This window comes from Equus asinus, chromosome 27 (genome assembly GCF_041296235.1).
Source record: "Equus asinus isolate D_3611 breed Donkey chromosome 27, EquAss-T2T_v2, whole genome shotgun sequence".
NCBI classification, from domain to species: domain Eukaryota; kingdom Metazoa; phylum Chordata; class Mammalia; order Perissodactyla; family Equidae; genus Equus; species Equus asinus.
This window is the reverse complement of record NC_091816.1, coordinates 12,986,071-13,010,428: the sequence shown is the minus strand read 5'-3', so window position 1 is coordinate 13,010,428 and position 24,358 is coordinate 12,986,071. Positions and strand designations below refer to the sequence as shown.

Sequence of the window (24,358 nt, the reverse complement as noted above, 5' to 3'; positions counted from 1 at the left end):
GGGAGATGAGGGCCTTCCTTCTTGCAGTCACCTTCACCGAAACAAGAATCATGCCATCCACTCTGTGGCTGCCCCCCTTCCCCAGCCCCCGGTCAGCCCTCCCTCTTCCTGTGTCTCTTCTGTGAAACACCATCATGTCTTGGCCTCGTGGGCTCAGTACCCCAGCCCCACACCCAGGCAGCACCAGTTGTCACCACTGCGCTCCTTCCATCCCGGTGCACACAGCCCCATCCTTCCACTGTGTGTTTAGGTTCCCAGCCCCCCACCTGCCACAGGGCTGTGCCCCCGTCCCATCCTTTACCTTTACCACCTGTCTCAGGAAGGCAGCTCCAACTCTGCCCTTTGCTTAGTGAGCAAGTGGATTCAGATGCACAAAGCCATAAGCCATGGGTAGGTATGAAATTTTTCTTTGTGTCTTTCTCTTTTGTCTTCTCCTCCCTTCTTCCCTCTCTCCCTCCTCCCCTGTACTCTACCCTTCCCCTCCCTTCTGGCCCTACCACCTCCCACATTTCCCCCCTTTATTTCTCTTTCCTTTATCCTGCATATACTCCTAAATTCCCAAAGTAACTTTTTTTTAGCCTACCTGCATGTGAAGAGTTCTGGACCCTCTTGTCCCTTGTCCCTTTAATTGCTATGAGTATTGAAAACGACTGGCTCTGCCTTAAATGAGTGTCAGTATCTGCTGGTGGCTCCCGAGGTATACAGCTTTGCCGTCACAGTACAGGGACCCCATTCGAGCTGGTAATCTGATTTTCTAGTAATATCTGATGTCGTCCCCCAGGAGGTCTCTAATGCACAGCTGGCCCAATGGGTCCCCTGAGATGGATTCTTGGTGTAGGCAGAAGCTCAAAAATGCATCACTGGTCCTTTTTGAGCCCCCATTTCCCAAGGAAGTGAGGCCAGACGCCTCTCCCCCAGGTTGGGAAGGAGTCCCCCAGTATGACCCTCACTCTGCCAGAGAAGAAATGACCGCTCTGTGAGGAGGCCCGTGGGGTAGAAGGAAACTCCAAGGACTTCTGCATGTGGCCCAGGGCAGCAGGCCAGGGAATTCTGTGTGGGCTTTCTCCAGGACGGCCTGGCTCTTAGGACCACGGTGGGAGAGCTAGTGGAGCCTGAGACCTGGGCTCTGTGACCATGGGGACGTGATTCAGAGACCCAGACCTCAATTGATTTCCCCACCAGTAAAATCAGGTAAGATGAGGCGGGGTGGCTTCATAATCCCCGGAGCCCCTGGTTCTGCTGAGCTGCCTCTCAGGCCTCAGGCCCCTGTTCCTCCACCCCAATGGGAATGCCCCATCATCTGTCTGCTCGGACTTTGGAGACCTGAATAAGGTGCCGTAGGAAAAGGGGTTCTGCAGCAAGAAATGTTTTATTAAACTACTGAAGTACATTTGTCACGGTAAAATTCCTTCCAGCATTGCATGCTATTCTAGAAACTTTCAGGTGAATGGGTGTGGGCCAGACCTGGTAAAAGCAGTCCTTCTCCTGCCACACTGGGGAGGATGCCACTTCCCCGTGGGCCATCCAGCCCTCTCCTGTGCAGCTTCCCCCTTTGTTGTAATTTACTCTCCCTGCCCCATCCCAGCTTCCTGTGTTGCTCTTGGTGTGCTGGGGCGGCCATCTCTCCCCAGTGTACACAGAGGAGCAGTATGCAAGCATCTCTTGCTTCCATCCAGGGCTTGGGGCAAAACTGACCTTTGTTAAAGCCAAAGTGCAGTTGCCCTTTTGTTTTTTTCACATTGTCCTCAAGTACAAGACCAGAACCTTCTGCCAAGTGGACAAAGTATCAGTCAGTCCATTTGTGTTTGGGGCCAGCCTTCCACTTTGGAAACCTAATGGAAGAGATGGGGCTATGGGTCCCTCTCAGCAGAGTGGGCAGAGGGCACAGGGTTTCAAACACCACACAGTGCCAAGAAGCCAGAACCCCTTTTCTAAAAGAATAAGAGCAGAAGCTGAAGTCTGGCGACCACAGGCATGAATGGGTCATGAACTATCCCTTCCTTATCAAAGCAGATACATGTTTCCACATCCTGCTCAGAAAACCGTTAGCCAGCCTGCCCCCCAGCCTAGGTGTTGCTGAGTGAGTATGGAAGAAGGGGCTCACTGGGCCAGATTTTAGCCCAGCAGTAGCTCTTAACTGTGAAAAGGGAGATGGGAGCAGGGGAGCTGCTGGACCTCAGGTGCTCCTTGAGGTGGGCGCTTTCCTGAGAGGTTGGCCCCTGTACTCAGCAGCAGGTGTGGAAAATTTCTTTGGAGCTGCTCTGGCTCTTCTCAGCCCCTGGGGGGAGGATTGCCCACAGGCAGTCTCAGAACAGTTAAGGGGATGGCAGCCCAGCAGGATGCTCTGTGAGGAATGGGAGTGTCCAGTGGGAGCCCTGGTTCACAGCCTTATCCCTACGTGTCTTTCCAGATGCGCTGGCTCCCTCCCTCCGAGGCTACTTCTCAGGGCTGGAAGTCCCGTCAGTTCTGCTGAATACTATGTAAGTACTTGGTTTCAGTAACATCTGTGTCAAGTGCTTAGATGAGCCTGGTCAAAGTGGACAGTCAGTGCCTGGGCAGCGCCATGCTGTCTCAGCACCCACACCTTCTGCACTTCCTGTGATTGGCCATCGTTGTTAAACTCACGCGAAGAACTCTGGCAGTGCCTTTCTTCGAGATTTTCACCTGGGATTGAGGGACAAGTGAGAGATGCTACTCTGCGTGAGTCCTAAGGAACCAAATCCTGGCCTTCCACTCCATAAACCAGCAGTTAGTGCTAGTTTGTCTAGGGCAGGTGTCGGGATATTTCATTACATGATTGGAGTTCACCTGCTGCCAGCATTAAACAAAACCTTCCTCAAGCAACAGGCGTTAGTCATCTACTCATGTACCAGAGGGCTTAATTATCGAGTCAGAGATTTTTCAGAATTAACTTCCCTGCACGCATGCATGCATATTGGAACTTTGGATAAGTTCTAATCTTCTTATTATACCTAATGTTTGTACGAAGGCAAACAGTCTACTGTTTTCAATAGACTTTCCTTAAAGTTTCTTATTGTGAAGGAAACAATATCCTGAATTGGCATCTTTAGGCCATTTTATCTTAGGCGTAGCCTTGCTTCAGAGAACCACCAAATGAATTTTTTCCCTGTAAATGTAGAATTTCTATAAATTCCAAATGCCTTCTTTACTTCAGTATCTTGACTAAATTTCTGTTAAACACAAATCACTGTTACTCTGAACTCCAGTGTGGTGTGTGGATGTGGGGAGTCTCCCCTAGAGTAAAGTCTTTTAAATGTTGTCACCTTTCTCTTGGTTTATATCATTCCTTCACAAAGCAGGAAGAAACATGAGAGTAGGGAGGGGCCAGACCGTCATCCAGTTAGAAATGCTAGAGAGGCCAGGGAAAGTTGTGATGCACCTGTCCCTCATGCTGACTCTAGAGTCACGGTTCTTTTCTTGCAGAGCTTCTATTCTAAGAGGAAAATACTTACAAAAAACTAATGTTCTTTTTCTTCTTCCACCATTAATACTGAGTCCTGTGTGCCTTTGTTAGGTCATTTTAGGCCATTGAGACTCTTCTGAGGAGGTATTATGTGGGAAAAAACTGGCCTCTGCTCGACTTAGGTTCAACTTAAATGCAGAACTGTGTCAGACCACTCACAGGGAGAATACTGGAGAAATGGGAGGTGCTGGAGCTGGCCTTGCACAAGTGCCCTCTTCAGTGAGAAGGAAGGGGAGCACTGAATAGGATTTTCAAAGAATTCTGGGATTTACTTTCCACAGGCAAGTTACCCTGTTAACCTGAAGTTGGGTCATGTCATCGTCATTTCAATTTCCAGGGTGACTGCTGAGCGTAGACTTCATTTACTAAAGTTGTCAGTACTGTGAGAGGTCAGCGCTTCCAGAGAGCTCTGGTCCAAAGTCAGAAGGAAGACTTTGTTATTGTGAAAGAAAGCCTCAACAAACAGGAGCATTAGTGATGAGTATCAGAGCATCAGAAATCCCACCAAAGATGATCAGACTGGCCCCATCAGTGCACTCATACTCTGACTAGTAAGGATTCTTTCTCTGGTGGTGGTAGTATTAAATAAGTCAAGGGATCGCATTTCTCTGCTTTAAGACATCAACTTCAGTAAGTTAGAATTGTACCTGTTCTTCCCCTAACCCAGCGTATTTCTGAGTGTGACCAAAGAACACTCATCCTAGGGGATTATCATAGGCAGAGTATATAAATGCTGCCAAGGTCAGAGTTAAACAGATTTCTTTTCTGAAAAGATTCTCAGAACCTTTATAACAATATGAGCATCACGAATCCCTAAGATTAGGAAACTCTAGGATGCAATATTTCTCAAACTTATTTGAGACCAGGGAACCCTTTTTTCATGGAATCTTAGGAGACTAATGTTTTACATGGAGTATACTTTGAGAAACTGTGTCCTAAACTCTGAGCCAGAACCTAAACCAGTGGCATCCATATATATAGATCCTTGGACCAGTGGTTGTCTGTTAGACTTTTCACTAATCTGTGATGATGGGGGGAAAAAAATCAAGACAATTAGTAGATTCTTTGCTTAAAGCAACTTGTATATGTCCCTTATTATGAAATTACGTTCTTCTGTTCTAGTACCCTTTTAAAATGAATGGTAGTGTTAATGAGTGGCAATTGTATTTTAAATGTACTTTATTACAAAAATTAAGTCCGCAGTCCATGGAAGATACCCAAAGTGTTTATTTTACTATTTTGTGAAGCCTCAGAGTTTGTTGTTTAGGCGAGACTTCCCCCCCCGCCCAGAAAATACCATTTTTAAACTTTGAAGCATATGCTACGGTCTGTTAAGTCCAGGATTTCCTAAGTCCATGCTCCATATCCATATGCCCATAATTAATTTTTAGACTTAAGTTATGTATCCTCAACCCTTGTTTCTTCATTCAGAAAAGGTTTAATCATTTCATCATGTGGGAACCTCCCTCTACTATCAGGGTGATGTTGGGCCAGCCCTATCATGTTGTACAGCTCCAGAAGGCACAGTTCATATGCACCTCTCTCTTCCATGACGGGGTGTTTATCTATCAAGTTTGGGAGGTGGGTAGGTATTCATCTGGAGGTGTCTAGGACTAGACAACTGGAAATGCTGAAGCTCATGAAAGAGTTCATGGGTTGAAAGTAGAACTGGCATTCAGCATAAGCTCATAGTTGAGGAAGTTAATGAACTTGGAAGAGAGGTCAATGGGACAAAACCTTAAGGCTCACCTGCATCTAAGGAGTCAGCAGAGGAGGAGCCGCCTTCCAAGAATGAAGAGTGACGGGAGGGGTAGGTGGGGCATGGAGCCCAGGCAGGGCAGTGTTGAGCTGCTTGAGTCAGTGTCAAATACTGTAGGATAGTTAAGATGAGGAGACCTCCAAATTTGGCAGTTTAAGTTGGCATAGGATGATGGTGGCCTGGGGCCTACGGAAGGATTTTTTTAAGCATTTATGTAGGCCAAAAGGAAGACATGATCATTAAGAAGTTGCATGGGTTCCAGCCAGAAGGATCCTGTGCTTTGTTTGTATCAGCTCACATAGGTTTTTCCAAATCGTCCTTCCCCAAAGACCCATCCACCAGATACCTAGAGGTGGCAGTGGCTACCAGAGAAGGACTTGCCCCTCTTTGGAAGTACGGCTTGTGGAACGCTGCAGGACCTGCATGAAGATGTAATGTCTCCTGGAGATGCATTGTTTGTTCTGAGATCAACTTTGGCCCTGGGCCAGACTCCTTCCTAGGGGTCTGGAGGGAGTGGAGGAGGGGAGGTGGTTAGGAAGGAGGATGGATAATTGTACCCATTACCACTGCACTTGGGGCTAGGACTCTGGTCTCCTATCCTGCCTGAAGTTAGACCAGCTCAGTGTGGATCCATTACCGAGGCTCCTTCTAGTCTCTTGGATCAAGTCCCTTCCAAGACAGTCTATGTAATCTTAGGGAAATGTAAATCAGTATTGAAAACAGTGGTGCTGATGAAAGAAAAGAAGCATCTTAGAGCAAAATGAGTCTCTCAAAAAGGCCAAATGAAGGGTAGTTGCCACCAGTGGCACCGCCACATGAACCTTCCTCCATTCTTCCAAGGGGGCTTCTCCCCGACATGGAAAGATGGCAACGGAATGAAAGACAAGAGAAGAAGTGACAGCTGTTCTTAGACATAACAATCTATGTGCAGATTGGTCATCATTTCTTCTGATGTGCGGAGTGTTGGGACGCTGCCCTTCCCAATCCTGAGTAGTCCAGGGCCTGCTCTTCTCAGGTCCTTCAAGGATTTTTAATTTACCCACTTTGATTTCCTATTTCTAATGGGAAATCAGTGACTAGACTAGAAAAGAAAAGAAAAGCTCTTTATTCTTTAAAGAAATATATAGTGCGTGTCTGCTATGTGCTAGATATAAAATTGTTCAAAACCAGGCTTGTGCCCCTAAGGAGCTGAAGTTCTAATGGTCGAGAGTTGTGGACACACATCTTAAAGAGAGAAGAAAGAGATTGCTCAGGATGCTCCAAGATGAGCCGCTGTGAGGAAAGCTCCCAAGCCAGGGGTGCATGTGTGTGTGCGCACGCATACATGTGTGTACCTTCATCAGTGGCATAAGTGAGACTGTCAGGGCTGGATGCTATTGGTGTGTTCATTTGTTCAGCATCTTGCTAGATGGATGGTGTTTGGTCGGGCTACAAGCTGTGTCTGCGCATCACCAGAGTTTTGCTAATGGTCCAGTCATGTGGCAGAGAACCCCAGAATACATGATAATAATGGAAATGATCAATTGCCCAGATATGCCGAGAAGAGGAAAGCGTGAGCAAGTGAATACCTCCTCACAGGGAAAGTCACACAGCTTTCCTTGTGGGATATCCAAATGTAGCTATACCAAAAAGAAAAACAATGAAAAGGGGAAGAGAGAGTTAGGAGTTGGGGTGGATGGGGAGGGTGTTCTTTAAGAACTCATCAATTCCTTGGTCATGGACCAAGACCACAGCCTAGAAATTATAAGCACACATTACAGCCACACCAAATTGGAGAAGGACATGGCAAGAGATAAGGGTGGAATTTGAAGCTGTTCATCCCTTATGTTTAGTTTTGAGAGGAATGGCCTAGTCTCTGGCTGTGAGCATGAGGACCTTGGGGATGGAGCTGTCATCAGCAGAGCCCCAGGTGCTGGATGTCAAGACAGAGCCTGGAGCTCAGCAGTGAACAGAAGCAGATGAGAGCCTTGCCCTCATGCAGCTGCCATTCCGTAGCAGGGAGAGGATGGCTAATAAAATAATAAGATAAATGCACTAGGTCAGATGGTGAGACGTGCTAAGGAAAAAGCAAGGCGAGGTGACGGGGAGAATATGGTCTGGAGGGTAACGGCCTTGGCGGGGGCTTCATTTCCCCGGGGAGCAGAGGAGTCCCGGCCAGCCTGCACTTCCCGTCGAGCAGAGACCCCGAGCTTTCCCAGATTTATATAGGCCTCCTTTCTCAGAACAGACCTCATTGTACTCAAGTTTGGAGAATAATTTAACTTCTCCAGTCTGCTCCTTCTTGCCTCCTGTTTGCTAAATCAGAGTAAACGGGTTGAAATGCAGCAGGCTTGAGCTGGGGGAGGCTTCCCGAGGCCTTGGTGGAGAATGCCCAGGCAGCCCGTGCACTTCGCCTCCATGTGCTCATGAATTAGCCCTTCCCAGAGAGGCTTCTCTGTGTTCCCAGTGAGGACACGCGCCCTGGTTCTGATCCCCCTGAGCCTGGAGTCTGTTCTACTTCCTATGTGAGTTTTAAGTAGGAAGAGGTCTGAAAACCTGCCCCCTGCCAGGTACCATGGCGGGCGTCCCTTCCAGCCCCTGCCGCATCCTCCAGGCTTTGTAAGTTAAAGCACAACAGACATCTGCTGACCACACAAGCCCTCAGTGAGCTCATCTCCAACCAAGACCGTTAGGATAACCCAAGGCAGTCAAAGCTCTGTCTCCCCCTTCTCCCCATTATCTGTTTTCTTTGAGTCTTGCTGAGAGATCTTCGAGACTCCTGAGCATATGCACCAGGAGAGTGGCCTGACTGGTCCCCGGAAGAAGTTCAAGGAGGGTGGCCACGTGTTAAGACCAGGACACTGAGTCTCGGCGGCTCCACAACTCCCGAGAGCAATTGCAGGTCAGGTCCACCTACGGGAGCCTCTGCCCCGACCTCCCACATCCATATCATCTTTCCTACCCGGCTAAAATGGAAGTTCACAGGGCCTATGTACTCCCCATGAAGTTAGAAATGAACGCATTTGGACTTGCCTCTGGTGTCTTATGGTCTTGGAGGAGTCATCTCTCAAGGTCTCTGTAGAGCAGACTCTGGTACCTGCATTCTCTCTGCCCACCAGGTGAGCCCCAGTGTGCAGACAGGTTGAGTTGGTGTAATAACTGTGCAAAGAGCAGCTTGGTGATAAAACCCCGTGTTCCCAGAGCCCGGGGCAAGAGCTAGGGTCCTAGTACTTTTAATTCATCAGTCCTGAGTCATACTGATTAGCTTAAGCCCAGGGGCCTAGAGGAATCTGGTCAGCAGTGGGATTTCTTAAACAACAGGCATCCTAAAATGCAGCCCCGGTCGGGCAGTCCCAGGAGGTGCCTTGGTCTGCTGCTGCAGGCGCTCCCTTCCTCCATGTGTGCTCTTGGCAAGTGTGGACAGGGCTGGGAGAAGCTGTGTGAGCTGATAGGTTTTGTTTACAAAGATGAATATTTATTTTCCTCTCCTCAAATAACCCAACATTTACTGGGAAACTAGAATCACATCAACTCATCTTTTAATGTTTTTATAATAAAATTCTGGGGAAAGCTTTTTCCTTCTTAATTCTGAGAAGAGAGATGTCCTAGGAAGGCAGCCTTTCCTTTGGCCCTCACCTCTAATCCTGGAGGTGGATGCCAGCACAGGCACAGTCCCTGCTGAACCCCAGAGGGGCACGGGGTCTCCCTCTGGAGGGGCAGCTTCCTGCCAGCAAACCAGAGAGACCCTTAGGGGGAGCTCAGCGTTGCAGCAGTACGTGTGCACTCCTGTTCACGAAGCCTGCGTGCCGGAAACAGCCTCTCCATCTGCAGAAAGGAGAGCAGCGCTGGCCAGGCTGAAAATTCGAGAAATGTTAGTAGGGAGTAGAGCCATTGGCATCCACGTGCAGGGAGTTAGGCTTCCTTCCTCGGCACCAGGAATTCTTGTGAAAACTAGCTGCCTCAGAAACAGCCATGCCTGCAAAAAGAATATTAAAAATTTATTATTTGCTGGGTCCCTGCACCTTCATATTTCAAAATTCTCAGACCCTAGGGAAAAGCAGGATATATTCGCAAATGTTTCCTTTTGCTTTTTGTTTTCCAGTGGGTGCTTGGAGCAAAGTTTAGCTCATCAGTGCACAGGATTCTCCTGGAGAATTGCTTCGGTGGCCGTGGCCTGACCAAAGTTGTTACTGTGCTCTGGGGCAGCCCCTGGAGGTGGTTAGGTTTCAGGCTCTTCCTCTTCTGGGAGGCCTCAGGTCCTGTGCCTTTTCTTGACAGAGCTTTTGGACAGTCCGGGGGCCAGCCCAGAGGCCGTGTGTGCAGAGGCTGTGCCTCCCTGGCCAGGCAGCCTCCTGCTGCTGCTGCCCCTGAGGCATTTACACCCTCACGCTCTTTAGGAAGGTGTGAGGCAGATGTCACTCCCCCCCCCCCCCCACACACACACGCTTGTCCCCAGGCCTTGCTGCCAGGGAGTTCCTGGGAGCCACACCCCTGCTTGGGTACTTGCCCCGGCCCCTGAGAGCCTCCTCTCACTTGCTCCCCCATATCCCAAGCTCATCCTAAGCTCGCTGTCCTGGCCCAGGGCTTTTCATGCCACTGATGTAAGGTTGTTCTCAAGTGGTGCTTGTGCTTAGCTCTGCAGCAGAGGCCATTGGTCCCTTGGCCTGTGACTGACTCACTCTTTGCCCTCAGGACAGGCTGGTCTTCAAGGCCCAGGGAACCCCAGCAGCAGGCCAGGCTGCGCATGGAGATGACTGTGCACTGTTGATGGTGATCTCTTTCTCCATCCCAGGTTCCAGGTGTGTGATGGTGGCTGCAGTCTGTCTTGTGGGTATTAACGCAATCTCCAACAGTGGCTACTGTTCTCGAGCTGTTCTGCGAAACTGGAGCGTGCTGGTGAGTTCCAAAGTCAGGGGCTGAACAGGCCCTCTGGAGAAGCAGCATGTCCTGGGCAGGGCACAGCGGTGTAGACCAGTGTGGTTGGGACCGTCACACCAGCATCACCTGGAAGGGAACCCCAGACCTCTTGGGGAGGGGCCCCCTCACCCCGGGTGGTACCACCTCTCCAGGTAAACGTGATCTAGGTTGAGACGTGCTGGTGTGGAGTGCTCGGGTCAGAGGTGCTTTTCGTTACCTCCCCCAGCCATGGCCTGCTCAGGGAAGATCGTCCCAGGATAGCAGGTGAGAGTTTTACAAGCTCTCAAACCACATCACTCCAGTACTTGGTCCTCACCACAGCCGTCCTAGGCTGGGCTGATGCTGAGGTCAGGCTGTCAACACCTGCTCATCCAGCAGCATCGTGGAATGAGATGCCCCCCCTTTAGGAAAAAGCTTCATTTATCTGTAAATGCCCTTAAGCCTCTTTTTGGAAATTAACCATTTTGGTGGAAATCTTTTTCAGATGTAGTACATGTATATTCCTCCTGACTTATTAATCCAATTATTCTGACTATATTGCAGCCCTTTCTTGGTGACTCGGGGACAGGTTCATGAGCCTCTTCAGAAATAGAGTGATGATTGATTGCCCTTGGGCAGTAACTGAATTGTGTCGGATCCTCACTGAATTCCTCCAGACTGCTGGGCTCTTCTAGTGGGTGATGATTTTGGTGATTTGTCCATCTTTTCAGTTGACACCAGCTGTTACTTCTTAGTTCATCCGCTTCTAGCAGTAAGTGTAGTCTTAAAACTAACATAGCATTCCCAGAGGTGACCTGCCTGCCAGGCACCACATGCAGGGGCTTCTGGTCTCTTTGAAAAGCTTGGCCTGGAACAGCTGGAATGCCAGGGGCAGGCCAACAGCGGGTATGTCTCAGCCCAAATAAGGTGGCAAATTTCATCCCTACGAGGGGCCTATAAAGAAGAGATGAGTCAGAAAGAGGGCAAGATTCCTGCTGAGGACAGAGAACCAGGCAGTTCTGGCCAAGGAGATCATTACTACATATTTGGGGCTTAAGTAATTTCCTGCTCAGAATAATACCTTTCGGGGCCTGTCCAGAGGCACACACGGCCAGCGTGTATGGGTTTGCAGCCCGCCTCCCCGCTGCCTGCACGGGAAGCCAGCAGCCTGCACTTGGGGTCTATTTTCTCCCGCCATCTGTATCACACTAACCAGACTTATCGACAGGTGAACGTTTTCCACATCACATAGGGCAGCTGATACTCATCCCACTAATTCCATAGCCTTTGAATTTTTTAGATTTTCCTTTTGTCATGCTTCCGAATAGCAATGCCCATGATATTACCAATATTACCACTCAGTAAAATTTTTTTAAAAGACAAGATTTTGTTGGGTTTTTTTTCCCCCTTCTCTGGAGAAATTTAAAGACCAATTAAAAGCCACCCATACAATTTTTTGGAAGCAGGTTAGAATAATGATTTTTTAAAATGCAGTAAATTGACCCAAACATCAGTCGTTCATGGCACCTGCAGATGAGCCCAGACTGGCGGCAGCAGCAGCTGTCTTCATGCAGACAACGGGAGGGCCTAGTAGGGGAGGAGACCCGCGCCGCTGTCCTGGGCAGCCAGACACCCCAGACAGGCCTGAGGAGGTGGGGCGGCTGCCCAGCATGGGCCAGGTGGGGAGAAGGGTGTCTTTGGCACTAGCCACGTTCATGCTGGGGCTCACCAGTTCTGGGCATCCAGGGGCGACAAGAATGAGTCTGGAGGCAGCTTTCCTTTTCCCAAATCTGAAGTCGATGACAGTCCTTACGGCCTGCCCTGGGGGGAGCAGAGAGAGGCCTGGCCTAGGAGGAGCCTGCCGGCTTGTTGGTAGAGGGGTGGGCGGGATGCGTCTGTAGCACAGGGAGGGGTTGCTCACTACTGAAGACTGAGCCATTCTTGTTCATTAAAAGCCCTAAGTCATATGATATGTCCCATGTTTGCTGGGAGTTAGACGGAGGGGAATATTCCTTATCTGGCTTTTGATAAAAATGACTAAATCTTAGAGAATTTCTTGGGGAAGAAGTCATTAGTAAAGAGGTTAAGTATTTGTAGATGGATTAGGGGAAAATAGAGAAAGAATATTCTTGTTGCTGAGAGGAAAGGCTCACAGGGATTCAGACAGACAGACTCTGACTTAGCAACGAGGAAAGCAGAGTCTGGGAAGAGCAGCTTGGGCCTGGATTGCTCCCCTGGCGGCCGCAGGCACCCGGCCCCACAGCCGTCAGCAGCTGTCCCCAAGTGCTGAGGGCCACATGCTGATCTTTGTGATCAAGGACAACTGAAATGGAATGTTTTAGGATTGTATAATATTCCTTAAGACATCAGGAGCCATTCTCTATTGTCTTCAATTGGGACAGTTGAGACCTACCTCAGACAAGATTTCTTGCATGTATTTCCCTCCCTTGTTTATCCTGTCACATGCATGTCATGTTGACCCCCTTTCAGGAAAGGCTCTGTGAGGAGAATCTGCTCTCTAAACAGCCTGACACTCCCACCCCACCCCCACCCCTCCACGGTGCCGTGTTCCCGGATGTCTTCGCATTCTGTTTAACATGTCCTTGTTAATACATTCCAGGGTCTGAACTCCGTTCCTTGCTAAACCCCTTCCTTGTTTACAGGGACTGAAATAGCCACATTTTGACCTTCTGTTCAGTCTGGGAACATCTATGGCAATGTGGACGCATTCTTTTCCCATGTGAGAATTACATTTACACAGCACAGTTATGGAAAAGCTCAGGAAACCATAGACTCTCATCCCCCTTCTTCTCTCTTCCCTCCTCCCTTCCATGTTCTTTTTCACTTCAAAAGATCAGCCTTTCTAATCAGCCCAACTTAACCAGACCTGTACACCTTGCTTCTTCCTGCTCAGGGGTCCAGGAAGAAGGGGACAGAATACTGTGAGGTCGCGGTGGGTTGCTTATTGCCTGGGAAAGCTGGAGGCGCCCCCCATCTCCCCAGGATCAGCTTCCCGTAGAAGGCCCCCATCGACGCCAAAGCTGCCCAGCAGAGGTGCTCAGGGCGCCACGGGACCAGTGTGCAGAGCCCAGCGTGGGTCCTTGGGCACAGTGTCCTGGCTCTCATTCCAGGGCATTATCAAGACTAGGGCCGGGGTCTCAGTGCCACATACCATTAAGGGCGTATTGTTCCCATTTCATTTGCCCAAGAGTCCAAGTATCTGAATTTTTGCTACATGCAAGGTGTCTGGGGTGGAGGAGGGAAGAGATAGTCTTAGGGAGGAAAATAATCCAGGATAATACTTGTGAAAGCCAAACAAGTGGCCTGGACAGTGAGAGCTCCTGGTAAGAGTTCAGAGGAGAAAGACCTGCAGGCCGAAGGGATAAGGAGAGGCTGGAGGAAGCGGGGCTTAAACTGAGTTTTGAAAGATAGTAGGGTTTGTGTATGCTGAGGAGGATTAGAACAGAAGAACGGAGGAAGCGAGAACATACAAGCATGTTCTTGTTCAAAGTGGATTGTGACCAGGCTTCTGAGGGCCTTGAGGGGCGTATTAGGGATTTAGGTTTTGGGAGGCATTGGAGAGATGTGAGCAAGGGGGAGGTGTTTTAGGAATCTTTGTCATCTTGCTGCCCAGGGCAAAATGAATGAAAAGTCAAGTGAAAAACACAAACCAGGAGAGGCAAACCCAGGATGGTGGCGGTGGCGTCGGGAAGTAAGAGTGATCTAAAAGAGGAGGCTGAGTCAGGGGTAGAGCGGCACCAGGTGCTAGACGGAGGGACAAAGGACAGGCAGAGGGGTCAGGTGCCAGGGCCGTGTTAAGGCAGATGGTGAATCTGGGTTTAGACATGTTGCCTTTGAGGTCCTGGCAGAAATGTCTGGGCCAAAGCTGATAGGAATGTCCAGGACCTGGTAGTGGAACCAGAAAGGAGCCAGGGCTAGCAACGTGCATTTGCCCAAAGACGGTTGCTGAGCTCTACAGAGAAGAAAGCAGAAGTAGACCAGCCAGGCCCCCTGCCACTCAGCCGAGGGCTGGTAGAAACCACAGGGCCTTGGTCCATCCTAAACCAGTGGGCCCAGCCCACGGGAAGAAGCGATCACCTGTGGCAGAGGCTCCTTTGCCCACTCACTCAGCCCCCTCTCCCTCAGTCCCTGAAGGCAGTGTGGCAGCTTTGGTTTCAGGCCGTTGGTCTTGATGCTGCCTGACCACTTCCAGTTTCAGCTGCTTTCCCAAGATGGCCCTCTCCAAGCCTGTGCTCTGTAAGAGGCCCTTGGCAGTGTACAGGCCCCTTAGGATCCCAGAGTCCAAGGGCTGCTGAGTACTGTCCCCTGTGAATTGTTCCAAAGTAAAAACAGCCGTAGAGTGACTGCTGTTCCTCAGAAACGGTTTCTTGGAATCAACACACACAGCTTGGGCTGCTGGCGCGAGGTCAAGTTTGGGATGACGTGGAACTTGTCATTTTAGGCCTGACAAGCTGAGAATGTGGGGGAAGGAAACTGGGCCTTGTCTCCACTTCCTCTAAGCTGGTTTCTCTCCTCTGTTGATGTAAAGTGACTGGGGAGTTGCGGGAGAGGGGGCGTCGCCTCTTCATGCTCTCAAGGGCAGCAGATCCGGCATTCATGGGGATGTGAGACAGGCCAGGGCTCGTGGGCCCATAGTTCCCTGCATCCTGACACCGTGGAAAAATGCCCCAAGTCTGGGCACTCTCTTAGTCCTGCCACCCCTGGGGCTGCGCCATGCTGCATGCACCAGGATCGTGGGATCCCGGCACCCCGCCCCCTGCCGGGTAGAAATCAGAGTGTAGCAGAAGAGATACAGCTTTCGAGAGGGTTCGTCTGCTGGCCCCACTCACTAAGCATCACAGGACATGTGACCTGTACCAAAGATGGCATGTCCCAGCCCACTTAGATTTCTCCATCCTGGAACATCTGGCAAGGGGGGTGGGGGCGGTGTTGATCCCTCTGCTGTGCTGGGCATCAGGGGAGGCAAGGAGTCAGAAAGTGAGATTCCTGAAGGAATTTACCTCTTCCTTCACTCCTGCTAGACAAATCCTCCTGTTTCAGAGGATTCTGCTGAGAAAGTAAAGGGGGGAGGTGGGGCTGTGTGCCACGCCTCCCAGAGCTTGAGCTGAGAGCATTTCCAAACTCTAATTTGGCCTTTCTCTATAATAAGCATCATTAAATTGATGTGCTGCCTGGACTAATGAAATGGTTGCAACAAGCCAGAGAGACAGGTAGGTGTTATGCTGACATTACAGATGAGCTTCTGGATGTCCAGACCCCTTCTCTTGAAAGCTACACCCTGATTTCTGCCCAGGGGTTTTTCGTGACCCATAAATCTGTGATAATTATATTGGGTCTTCTGACTTTTGGCCCATTATTATTTGCACCCATCTGTACTGTCATCTACAAACTAGGCTATGACAAGATAGACTGGCTCACAGTCCAGATGCAGATGCAGCCGGCACTGTGTACAATCCTCAGATGGAACTTAGCAAGATCGTCCAAGTAGCTGCGTTTGAGAGTGCTCATCTAGATCTGTTTCCGATTTCAGGAATTACTGCTAAATCCACCTTTTCCCACATAGCTAACTAGGACGCTTATATGGGTTGTTATCAGTAATGATGCTTTTTTCTTTATAGCTTCCTCCCACACACAAATAAGCATTTCCCCGCACAGAGTTCTAGTGTGTGCTGATATACTTCAGCATAGACCTCTTCTACAACCACAGATTCACGTGAGTCTGACGTACTGATAAGATGGCGAGAAAACAAGGGACTTGAGAGTTAGAGACAAGTGCAGGCGCACCTCAGAGGTAGTGTGGGTTTGGTTCCAAACCACTGCAATAAAGCGAGTCACAGGAACTTGGTGGTTCCCCAGCGCATGTAAAAGTTATGTTTACACTATTCTGTAGTCTATTAAGTGTGCAATAGCATATGTCTAAAAAAGCAATGTACACAGCTTAAAAAATGCTAACCATTATCTGAGCCTTCAAGTCGTAATCTTTTTGCTGGTGGAGAGTCTTGTAAAAAACGCATTATCTGTGAAGCACAATAAAGCGGAGCACAATAAAATGAGGTCTGCATGTAAAATGAATGACAGACTGATGGTAGAGGTTTTACAATGCAGCCTTTACAGAAGCGAAGCCAGACACAAACGAGCTGAGATGTATTTAAGAAACTCCTGGGACCAGGGTGGGACTCTGCCAAAGTCCCCTTTTTCTGTCACAAAGCAAAACAAATATGAGCATTTCCTTGCAACTGCAGGAAAAGGAAGTCTTGAAAAGTTCCCAGTCAGAGATAAGTGGAAATTAAATCTATATTCCGCACATATCTAGGGTGAGACCACTGATACTCTTGTGAGTGGGCGTTACTGGAGGGTCAGTGCGTATATTTCTAAGCTGTTATATACAGACACCCGTGCTCTTTTGTAGGGATTCACCCGTGCACGAATTCTCCCAGCCGCAGGCCCCTCCCAACACAGCCCTGCAGCGAGGAGCAGGCACTGCGCACACCTGTGAGCCCTGCTCCCCTTATCCATTTTCTTTCTGTTTCAGGCTTGAAAAACCTTGCCCAGTTTTGATCCCTTCAAGACTTTGCCACAGCCTCTATCACACATCTGTTTTTCTTGAAGAAAAAAAATATAATAAAAATGTTTTACTCTTTTACACTGTATAATTGTAAGAAATAGTGTGTTATTTGTGACTGCATGGTCTGACGTACATTTCTGTACAGTTGAGATATTTTCAAATGAAACATAAAAGATGTCAACAATAAAACCGAGAGAGTGAGTATTTTTATATCAAACATTTTAAGTATGACAGGATGAATGATCTTACACTGGGTTGGATCACAATTTTTGTGCTTGACTTTGCTTGTAATTAAAAATATCTATTTTTTCCCTCCAAAATAAGCTGCATGTTTGGGGCATGTTTTTAAATGTTATCAAAATTGCCGGAATCGTATGGTGAATGTATAGGAAGTCTGTTTGCCTGGCCTGATCCAGGGTAAGTCAGTGCCGTGGCGTGAGATGTGAGGACAGACCCGTGCTGTCTGCAGGACTAGGCACACACTCCAGTCCCAGTAGGATGTCCCTGCACGACAATCAAAAGCCTCCAGGGCTTTCTGCCAGGGCGGCGTGTTCACAGCTGGGCACAGAAGCCCTTCTTTGGTACAAATTCCTGAGGAGGACGTGCCCTTAGAAAGCCCTGGCCGCTCCAGAGTGACTAGAGAAACTGTGCCGAGCGGTGGGTTTTGCCGTTTTCTTACGTTGCTCTGTGACAGCACGCATACCCCGCAGTGGACGTCAGACTGTCTCACTGAGAAGGGGAAACTGGCTTGAGAGGCTGGCTGGCTTTACCCAACCTGCGTGGCTGCAATGGGCAGCTCACATCGCCCAAGGGATTTTGCAGAACACTGGGTGAACTGAGCTGGTGCTCTGGGTCTTGGCAGCACCGCGCCCGTTTAAAACAGTATCCTGACTCACATGTGCTCACTGTGGTGTTACCTACACCCCAGCGCACGGACAGGGTGCGGCCGGAAGGAATACTGTTGAGCTGGCGCAAGACTTCTTCAGACCCAAAGTCAGTCTTGTGTCATAAACTGACACATTTCCAAAGTCTGTGACTGTCTCTCCTTGTTATAGAAGAGCCATGTATAAAAATGTATCGATCTAAGAATTTCCAACTGCCGGCAGCTAAGCATGATCACAGCTCTCTTACTGATCTGCTCACATTGTGCTGAAGATTTCCGTGTTCTAATGATTACATCATTGGTTTGGGGGTATTTTTGTTTCATTATTTTCCATTAGAAATAAAGATGTCAAGAAGCTTTTAAAGGTCATCATAAAAAACAAAAAACTGACAAGAAACACCAGGGGTGAGGGCACTTCCCTTCGCCGGACACGAAGGGACAGGCAGTCACAGCAGCGTGCCCCGCTGGGTTGCAGCCCTGCATACGTGCCAGCGCCGCCTGGCTCTCGCTGAGACTTCTGTACTCGTTTCTAAGCAAAACAGAGCAACTTCCACACAGTCTATTATGCTTTTATAAACTGTTTAAAGGTACTTTTCTATTGTCATTTATAAAAATAAAGTGCTTATTCCAGCCGTCACACCATTGCTTGGCAAATTCCTTTGTGGAAGATCAACCCAGTGCGTTCCCCACTGCAGCCCAGGGCCAGTGGATTTCTTGCCCATTTTCAGGCACTGACAGAGCTGAGCATTGGCCCTTGAGCTAAGGACAGAGAGACGAAAGGAGGAAACAGATCAGGCTGGGAGAGCAGAGAAGAACCTCTGCAGATGCTCTCCTGTGGGGACATGGTGACTGACACCTGCGGCCCCAGCAGGAGGCTCTCAAGGCCAAGTCACACTCCTGATGCCTTTCACCGCCCCCGCTGACTCCCATCCACCTCAGCCTGCAAAGCCTTAGCTCAAGATTATCAGAAATCTGGAAGGGCTCATTTATGGTTTTCTGCCGACATAAATATTAAGTGATAAGCCAGGCACTGATGGCTAAGACAATGAAGTGTTTTATGTACACTCTCACCAACCCCTCTTCCCCCAAAAGAGGTAGGGGGGAAACACTGCAGTGCTCAATTCCAGGTAGTGGCAACAAGCACTAGTAACTCTGGGCACTGACGTTGGTCCTGTCGTTTGACCTCACATCCCTTTTGCAAAGGAGGCCATCCACCAAAAGCAGGTCCCGGTCACAGCCTTCTATTACCCTGGAGCCTGCGTACGACAGTAGAAAACCAACACGCGGCTTTCTGTAGCGCTGCCAGGCTTCGAAGGCCACACCCTAGGATGGCTCCAGGACAGGCGGCTTTGCCTTCAGCCTGTCTGTGACCCTCCAACTCAGAAGCACATGAGATCGGCCAGACAGCCTAGGAACTGAGGGCAGCTCCCCCTGCAGGAGATTTCCTGCCTCTCCAGCCTGCCTTGGGCCATTTCCATCCCAGTCAGTGGCTGAACAGTGACTTCCATGTGTTTTGTCACAAGGGGCCTTGGGATGGATGGATGGATGGATGAATGAGCACACCAGTCATCACTGTACTGATGGTCCTTAGTGATGTGCATGTGACAAGTCTGGATGGTACCAATTTAGTGTGAACTCCAGATATATTCCCACTGACCCAACAGTTAAACACCAGCTTCATTCCAATCTGAAAAACTGCCTTTTCTGCCACTCTAGTGAAGCAGTGGGTCTTCTGGAACTGGGAACTTGGAGTAAGAAAAAGGTAGGTCGGTGGGGGGCTGGCCCCATGGCCGAGTGGTTAAGTTCGTGCGCTCCGCTGCAGGCAGCCCAGTGTTTCGTTGGTTCGAATCCTGGGCGCGGACATGGCACTGCTCATCAAACCACGCTGAGGCAGCGTCCCACATGCCACAACTAGAAGGACCCACAACGGAGAATATACAACTATGTACTAGGGGGCTTTGGGGAGAAAAAGGAAAAAATAAAATCTTGGAAAAAAAAAAAAGAAAAGAAAAAGGTAGGTCGGTCTGTTCCCTCTTGCTTACATGCATCATGTCCCAGTTTGTAGGGTCCAGAAGATGGTAACTAAGCCATCATTTTGTTTCATTATCAAGTGAACCCTGGGGATCGAAGATGTGCCACTTGTGAACACAAGACTAATATGGCTATAAAACTGGCATCTACAATTAAATACTATGCTTTACACCTCCGTAAAAACTACAAATTAAAGGAATTTGGAAAAGAATCTTAAAACTTGCAAAGTAAAGTCATACTTCCGGTTAATCACATCTAGGATACAAATTCACCGGACCCAGTGCTTACATGTTGGTCGGACCTACTTTCATGGGACCAATTTGCAATTATTACTGCCCTCATCTCTGAGGTTCCCCCAACCCCTGGTACCCATGGCGTCTTTGGGTCCTGAGCTGTGCGGCATAAGGAACTCTCTTGAGAATGAAGGAGGCATGGCTTGGCTGACATCTCTGAATTCTGTATCTCAGTACACAAGAATTCTGGGTGTCTGTGTCAGGGTGACATACAGGAATCAGCTAGTTATTTCTGAGTGCTTTGGGCAAGGCGTGCCAAGTGCTAGGAATCTGTACAGAGTTCCAACTGTATTTCACATCACTGGGACACAACTGATGGGTAAAAAGAGCACTGTTGTCCAGTTTGAAGAGTATCGGCCCGTGGTTGCTTTCTTACTCTTCGACTCATAATCCATTCTATCACACCTTCTCATGACATCACTTTTACAGCATCCTTAGAAGGAAGAAGAATACTTGTTACTAGTGAGGTGTTAATCGGAAATACTGGTCCTCCAAACATCTGGAGTAAAACTCTAATAATTGATTGATACTGCAAAACCAAATGCAGTCGGCTAATTGATGAAGACCCCCAAATTAGGAAACTTTAAAAACTGCCATGGTGAAGTTGTGCTACTGCTGCAGAACATCCCAGATGGCACTAAAATAGTATTACCTCTCCCCTAAACTGGCCTAGCTCTGTCACTACTCAAGTCCCCAAAGATGCTAGTACGTCCTGAAAATTCTTCCTCTTGTTTTATCCTCTTTTCACAGCTCTCCAGTGGCACCCACAGGCTCTATGTCACCAGTGCTTCCAGAGTTTAACCACACTGATTCCTGCTTCCTAAGGGAGGGGAAAAGGCCCTGTTCCTACAAACCGTAACATAATATGCCCACAAACGAACAGCAGTGAAGCCTCCATTCTCCACTGCCCACACACATCGCGCTTAAAATTCAAGTGAAACTCTTTGACCATGCTAATTAACACTAAATTAGAAACTTTGTTAGGCCACATGCTTAAATTCAACCCAAATTTGGAATGAGAAATTATGCTCAAGTTAAAATATTTACCTGAACAAGAACACTTTTTCCCTAAAACTAGAATGTAGGCCTTGGGTGTGAAGGGCTCAGCAAGAAAGTTCAAAATCTTAACAGTCAAATGCAAGAAAAACCTGCTCCTGGTATTTCTGGAGCTGGTCCTGCCAAATTCAAGCTGCCATTTACTCAAGTTCTCTCCTGTTAGTATCCTTCTGAGTTTTTAATCATTTAAAAAAAAATTTTCAAGCCTTTGCACTGAAGTCCTTTGAAGTATGAGCTCTGCAAAATTCTGGCTGGTTGAAAAGTCACTGGGTTTTCATGGGGTCTTGAAATCACATGGTTTGGTTTAAGTCACAGGAATGGGCTGGCCCACCTCCAAACCAGGGTCCAAAGGGGCCTATGACAGCAGACTTGTCACTCTGCTGAGAGCACAAGCCACATTTATTTCTAATGGAAATCCTCTTATGAAGGAAAAGTGTTCTTCTTCTTGTAACTACGGCCAGAAGGAGGATCAACATCACAATGCCAGGACCTGTTCTAGCTCTCTGTTTCCAAAGTGTGCTCACTCAACACAACACTCACGCGACAGGACAGGGGCAGGTGTTCCAAGGGCCAGTTAGTCTGAAAAGTGGTTTCCTAGAGGTCCTTGGACCTGCCCCACCCCTCCTCTCACAGAACACCATTACTCTCCCAAGACAAGCGCACAAAATACACAGTGGAAAGGATAGGCTGTCCGACGTGAAACCCCAATGACAGCACTGCACTGACGACGGGCCATCACTGCGGTCTCCATGCACAGCACTCCAGCTCTGCTACAGAGCAACAATGCTGATCTCAGCTTCTTAAGAACAGTCAAAACAATCCTAGAAAATCCAAAATCATCTTCCCCACCCCAAAATGAGACATCTGAAAGTAAAAACAGTGGCTAGAGGGGAGGAGAGGGGACAATGAGTCTCATCTGTGCCTCAGAAAATTGCCCTAAGCTGATAAGAACTGGGGAGTTTATAAAGCCAAATGCCCTATTCCCACATTCAGAACAGGTTTTTTCTGCTAGTGATTTCAAACAGCTCACAAAAGAAATCAAGGGCCGTATACTCAGTGCCCGCCCCGTGAACACTGGGACTGGAAATAACGGATGTCTCGGCACTGCCTTTTGCCAGTACGCTGCTCCACAGGTACGAAGTGCTCCTCTCTCCCCTGAGTCCCATCATCATCTGGCCACACTCACAGGATGTGACAGCAGCAGCCAAGTGTTCATTCTCACACTTTGTCTAGGCCCAACTGTGTTTCTCTTAGCTATCCCCTAAAAGCCTCGGATGGTTGTGATGAATTATAGATCAAAATGCACTAGATTGTCTTAACCTTTTAACTCACCCAGCCATGCTCATTCCCACTTGCTTCTCAATGGCCAGCAGATCCAGCAGAAATGGGCAGAGGTGAGAACATGACTTCAACGTGACTTTAACTTGAATTTCTGGTGGATATGTTTTCAGATGTCCAGAAGAACGTGTAAAAGACTCTTCTTTCTACTACACCCTTCAAACGCAACTGAGGTCCTATCACAATTTCCCACAAAGACTATATACTATTTCCCTCCCCACACATCACCAAATGCCCCAATCCCAAAACCTCAACATGGGGTGTATGGAAGAATTTCTCTTCCGTGTAGCAGGCAAAAGGGATTGAGGCTTAACTCGAGAAGATGCAAGTCAATGAGGTAAAGCTATGGAATTTGCAAGTGTGACAATTTAGCAAGACACTTCATTTTAGATCCCAATTTCCTCCTTTCTGAAATGAGTTTACACAAGATAACCGAAATCAACTATTAGGCAAGATCACAAAGTACTGATGAGCACAGGCTTTGCTAGAAACTACTACTAATACACAACTGGCAGTAAAGCATCTTACCTTAGAACCTGCGACAGAGGCCTTGATGTCTGTCTCCTTGCAAAACAAGATGAAGTGTTTGAGATGTCTAAAATGCATTTCCAGACCTGACCAATAAAACAGGATGGTGACAGGTGACATCACCAAGATGGCGACATATGTCATTCCTGACCTCACTCCTCATAAGAAGAACTAACAACTATTCATGGACAAGACACCACAGAGAGAATTCTAGAACATGAGGTTGAGGCTAAAGCAACCCCCTGCAGCACAGAAATCAAGGCAGGCCACATTAGAAGGATAAAAGGAGCAGCTGCCCACTGACCACACTGCCCCTCCTCCAGGCCAGCACAGCCCCACACCCAGAGGTCTCCCCTGAGCCTACGGTCCCCCCAGCATTGTGGGTCGCTTTTGGGATCCCCCACTCCAATCTCGTCCCATGGGGATTTACAGGGGAATCGCAGGGCTTGACTGCTGGGAATCTGAATGTGATGGATAGGGGGAGGGGCTTGCAACAACCAGCACTCAGATTTTCAGAGACCAAGTTCATACCTGCAGCGCCCAAGTAATAGTCCCAACCAGCAGCTTTGCTCATCTGCACAACCAAGTCAGTTGTGCAGACTGGCCAGAGAATTCAGCAGGCTTCAGGTCTGCATGATTTGGGCCCTCAAATGAAGAGATTTTTCTGTCCCTGGAGCCTGGTCTGCCCCCAGCAGGCAGGTGAGCTGAGTCATAGCCCCACCCACTGCTGAGTGAAGCTCCCAGCCCCGCCTGACCAGAAAGCTTGGCTAGAACACCTGCAAAGCTGCACAGCCCACAACACTCTAGCAGAGTCCGGCAGGCAGAGCTGACAGTCTGCAGAGGAAAGCCAGTGGCCCTGTTCAGCCAGAGAAGTCAGGGCATGGGTTGGCTTGAGTCAAGACCAGAAAGAGCCTTACTGGCCTTCGAGCTGATTCTCCCACTGTACCAGGGCAGGGAAACTAATTCACAGCCCCATCTATTACTGAATACAGCTGCCAGCCCACTCAACCAGAGAAACCTCACCAGAACACATGGGGAGCTAAGTAGACCATCCAACAGCCCTGCTTACAGTGGCACTTGAAAAAGAGCACAGCCTGTGGCTCTCTCCATCTGCAGAGCAAAACTTGTGGCCCCATCTGGCCAGGAAATTCAATGCACAGTCTTGCCTGATATGGGTCCCCTGGGACCTGTCTTGCTGCCCCACCAGGGCAGAGAAGCTCTTTCACAGTCCAACCTACTGCTGAGTACAGAACCCAGCCCTGGCCATACAGTAAGCCTAGATGCTAAACCAGAGAATCCAGGCAATCGTGGAGGCCATCCTATAGCCTCACTCAGGCAGGGAACCACCCTAGCAATGCTAGCCAACTGTTCCCAGCCAGCAACGCCACCTCCCTACCTGGACCTCCGAGCTTGGGCAGTGGCCTCACCAAAAGTAGACCCTGATAGCAAGCCCTACCTGCCCAATAATCTTATCAGCAGACCTGTCCAGAAACCCAAACTAAGCTGGTGAAGAATTGTGTCTGCC

General features: G+C 48.8%; 1 protein-coding gene across 16 annotated transcripts in view; it reads left to right on the top strand.

Annotated features, from left to right (window-relative positions):
- The window catches only part of RBPMS (RNA binding protein, mRNA processing factor), a 168,907-nt gene extending 152,014 nt beyond the window's left edge, over positions 1 to 16,893 (top strand). For 5 of the 16 annotated variants that reach the window (XM_070499835.1, XM_070499830.1, XM_070499832.1 and 2 more), the window contains 4 exons: positions 251 to 390; positions 2,411 to 2,480; positions 10,015 to 10,118; positions 16,672 to 16,893. In XM_070499835.1, the coding sequence (XP_070355936.1) occupies positions 251 to 390; positions 2,411 to 2,480; positions 10,015 to 10,029 (225 nt within the window). In that variant the 3' untranslated portion in view covers positions 10,030 to 10,118; positions 16,672 to 16,893. Of the gene's footprint in view, positions 1 to 250; positions 391 to 2,410; positions 2,483 to 10,014 lie in introns of those variants that run through there. The other 11 variants (XM_014830806.3, XM_070499836.1, XM_070499843.1 and 8 more) reach the window with 9 other exon arrangements.
- The last annotated feature ends 7,465 nt before the right edge of the window (positions 16,894 to 24,358 follow it).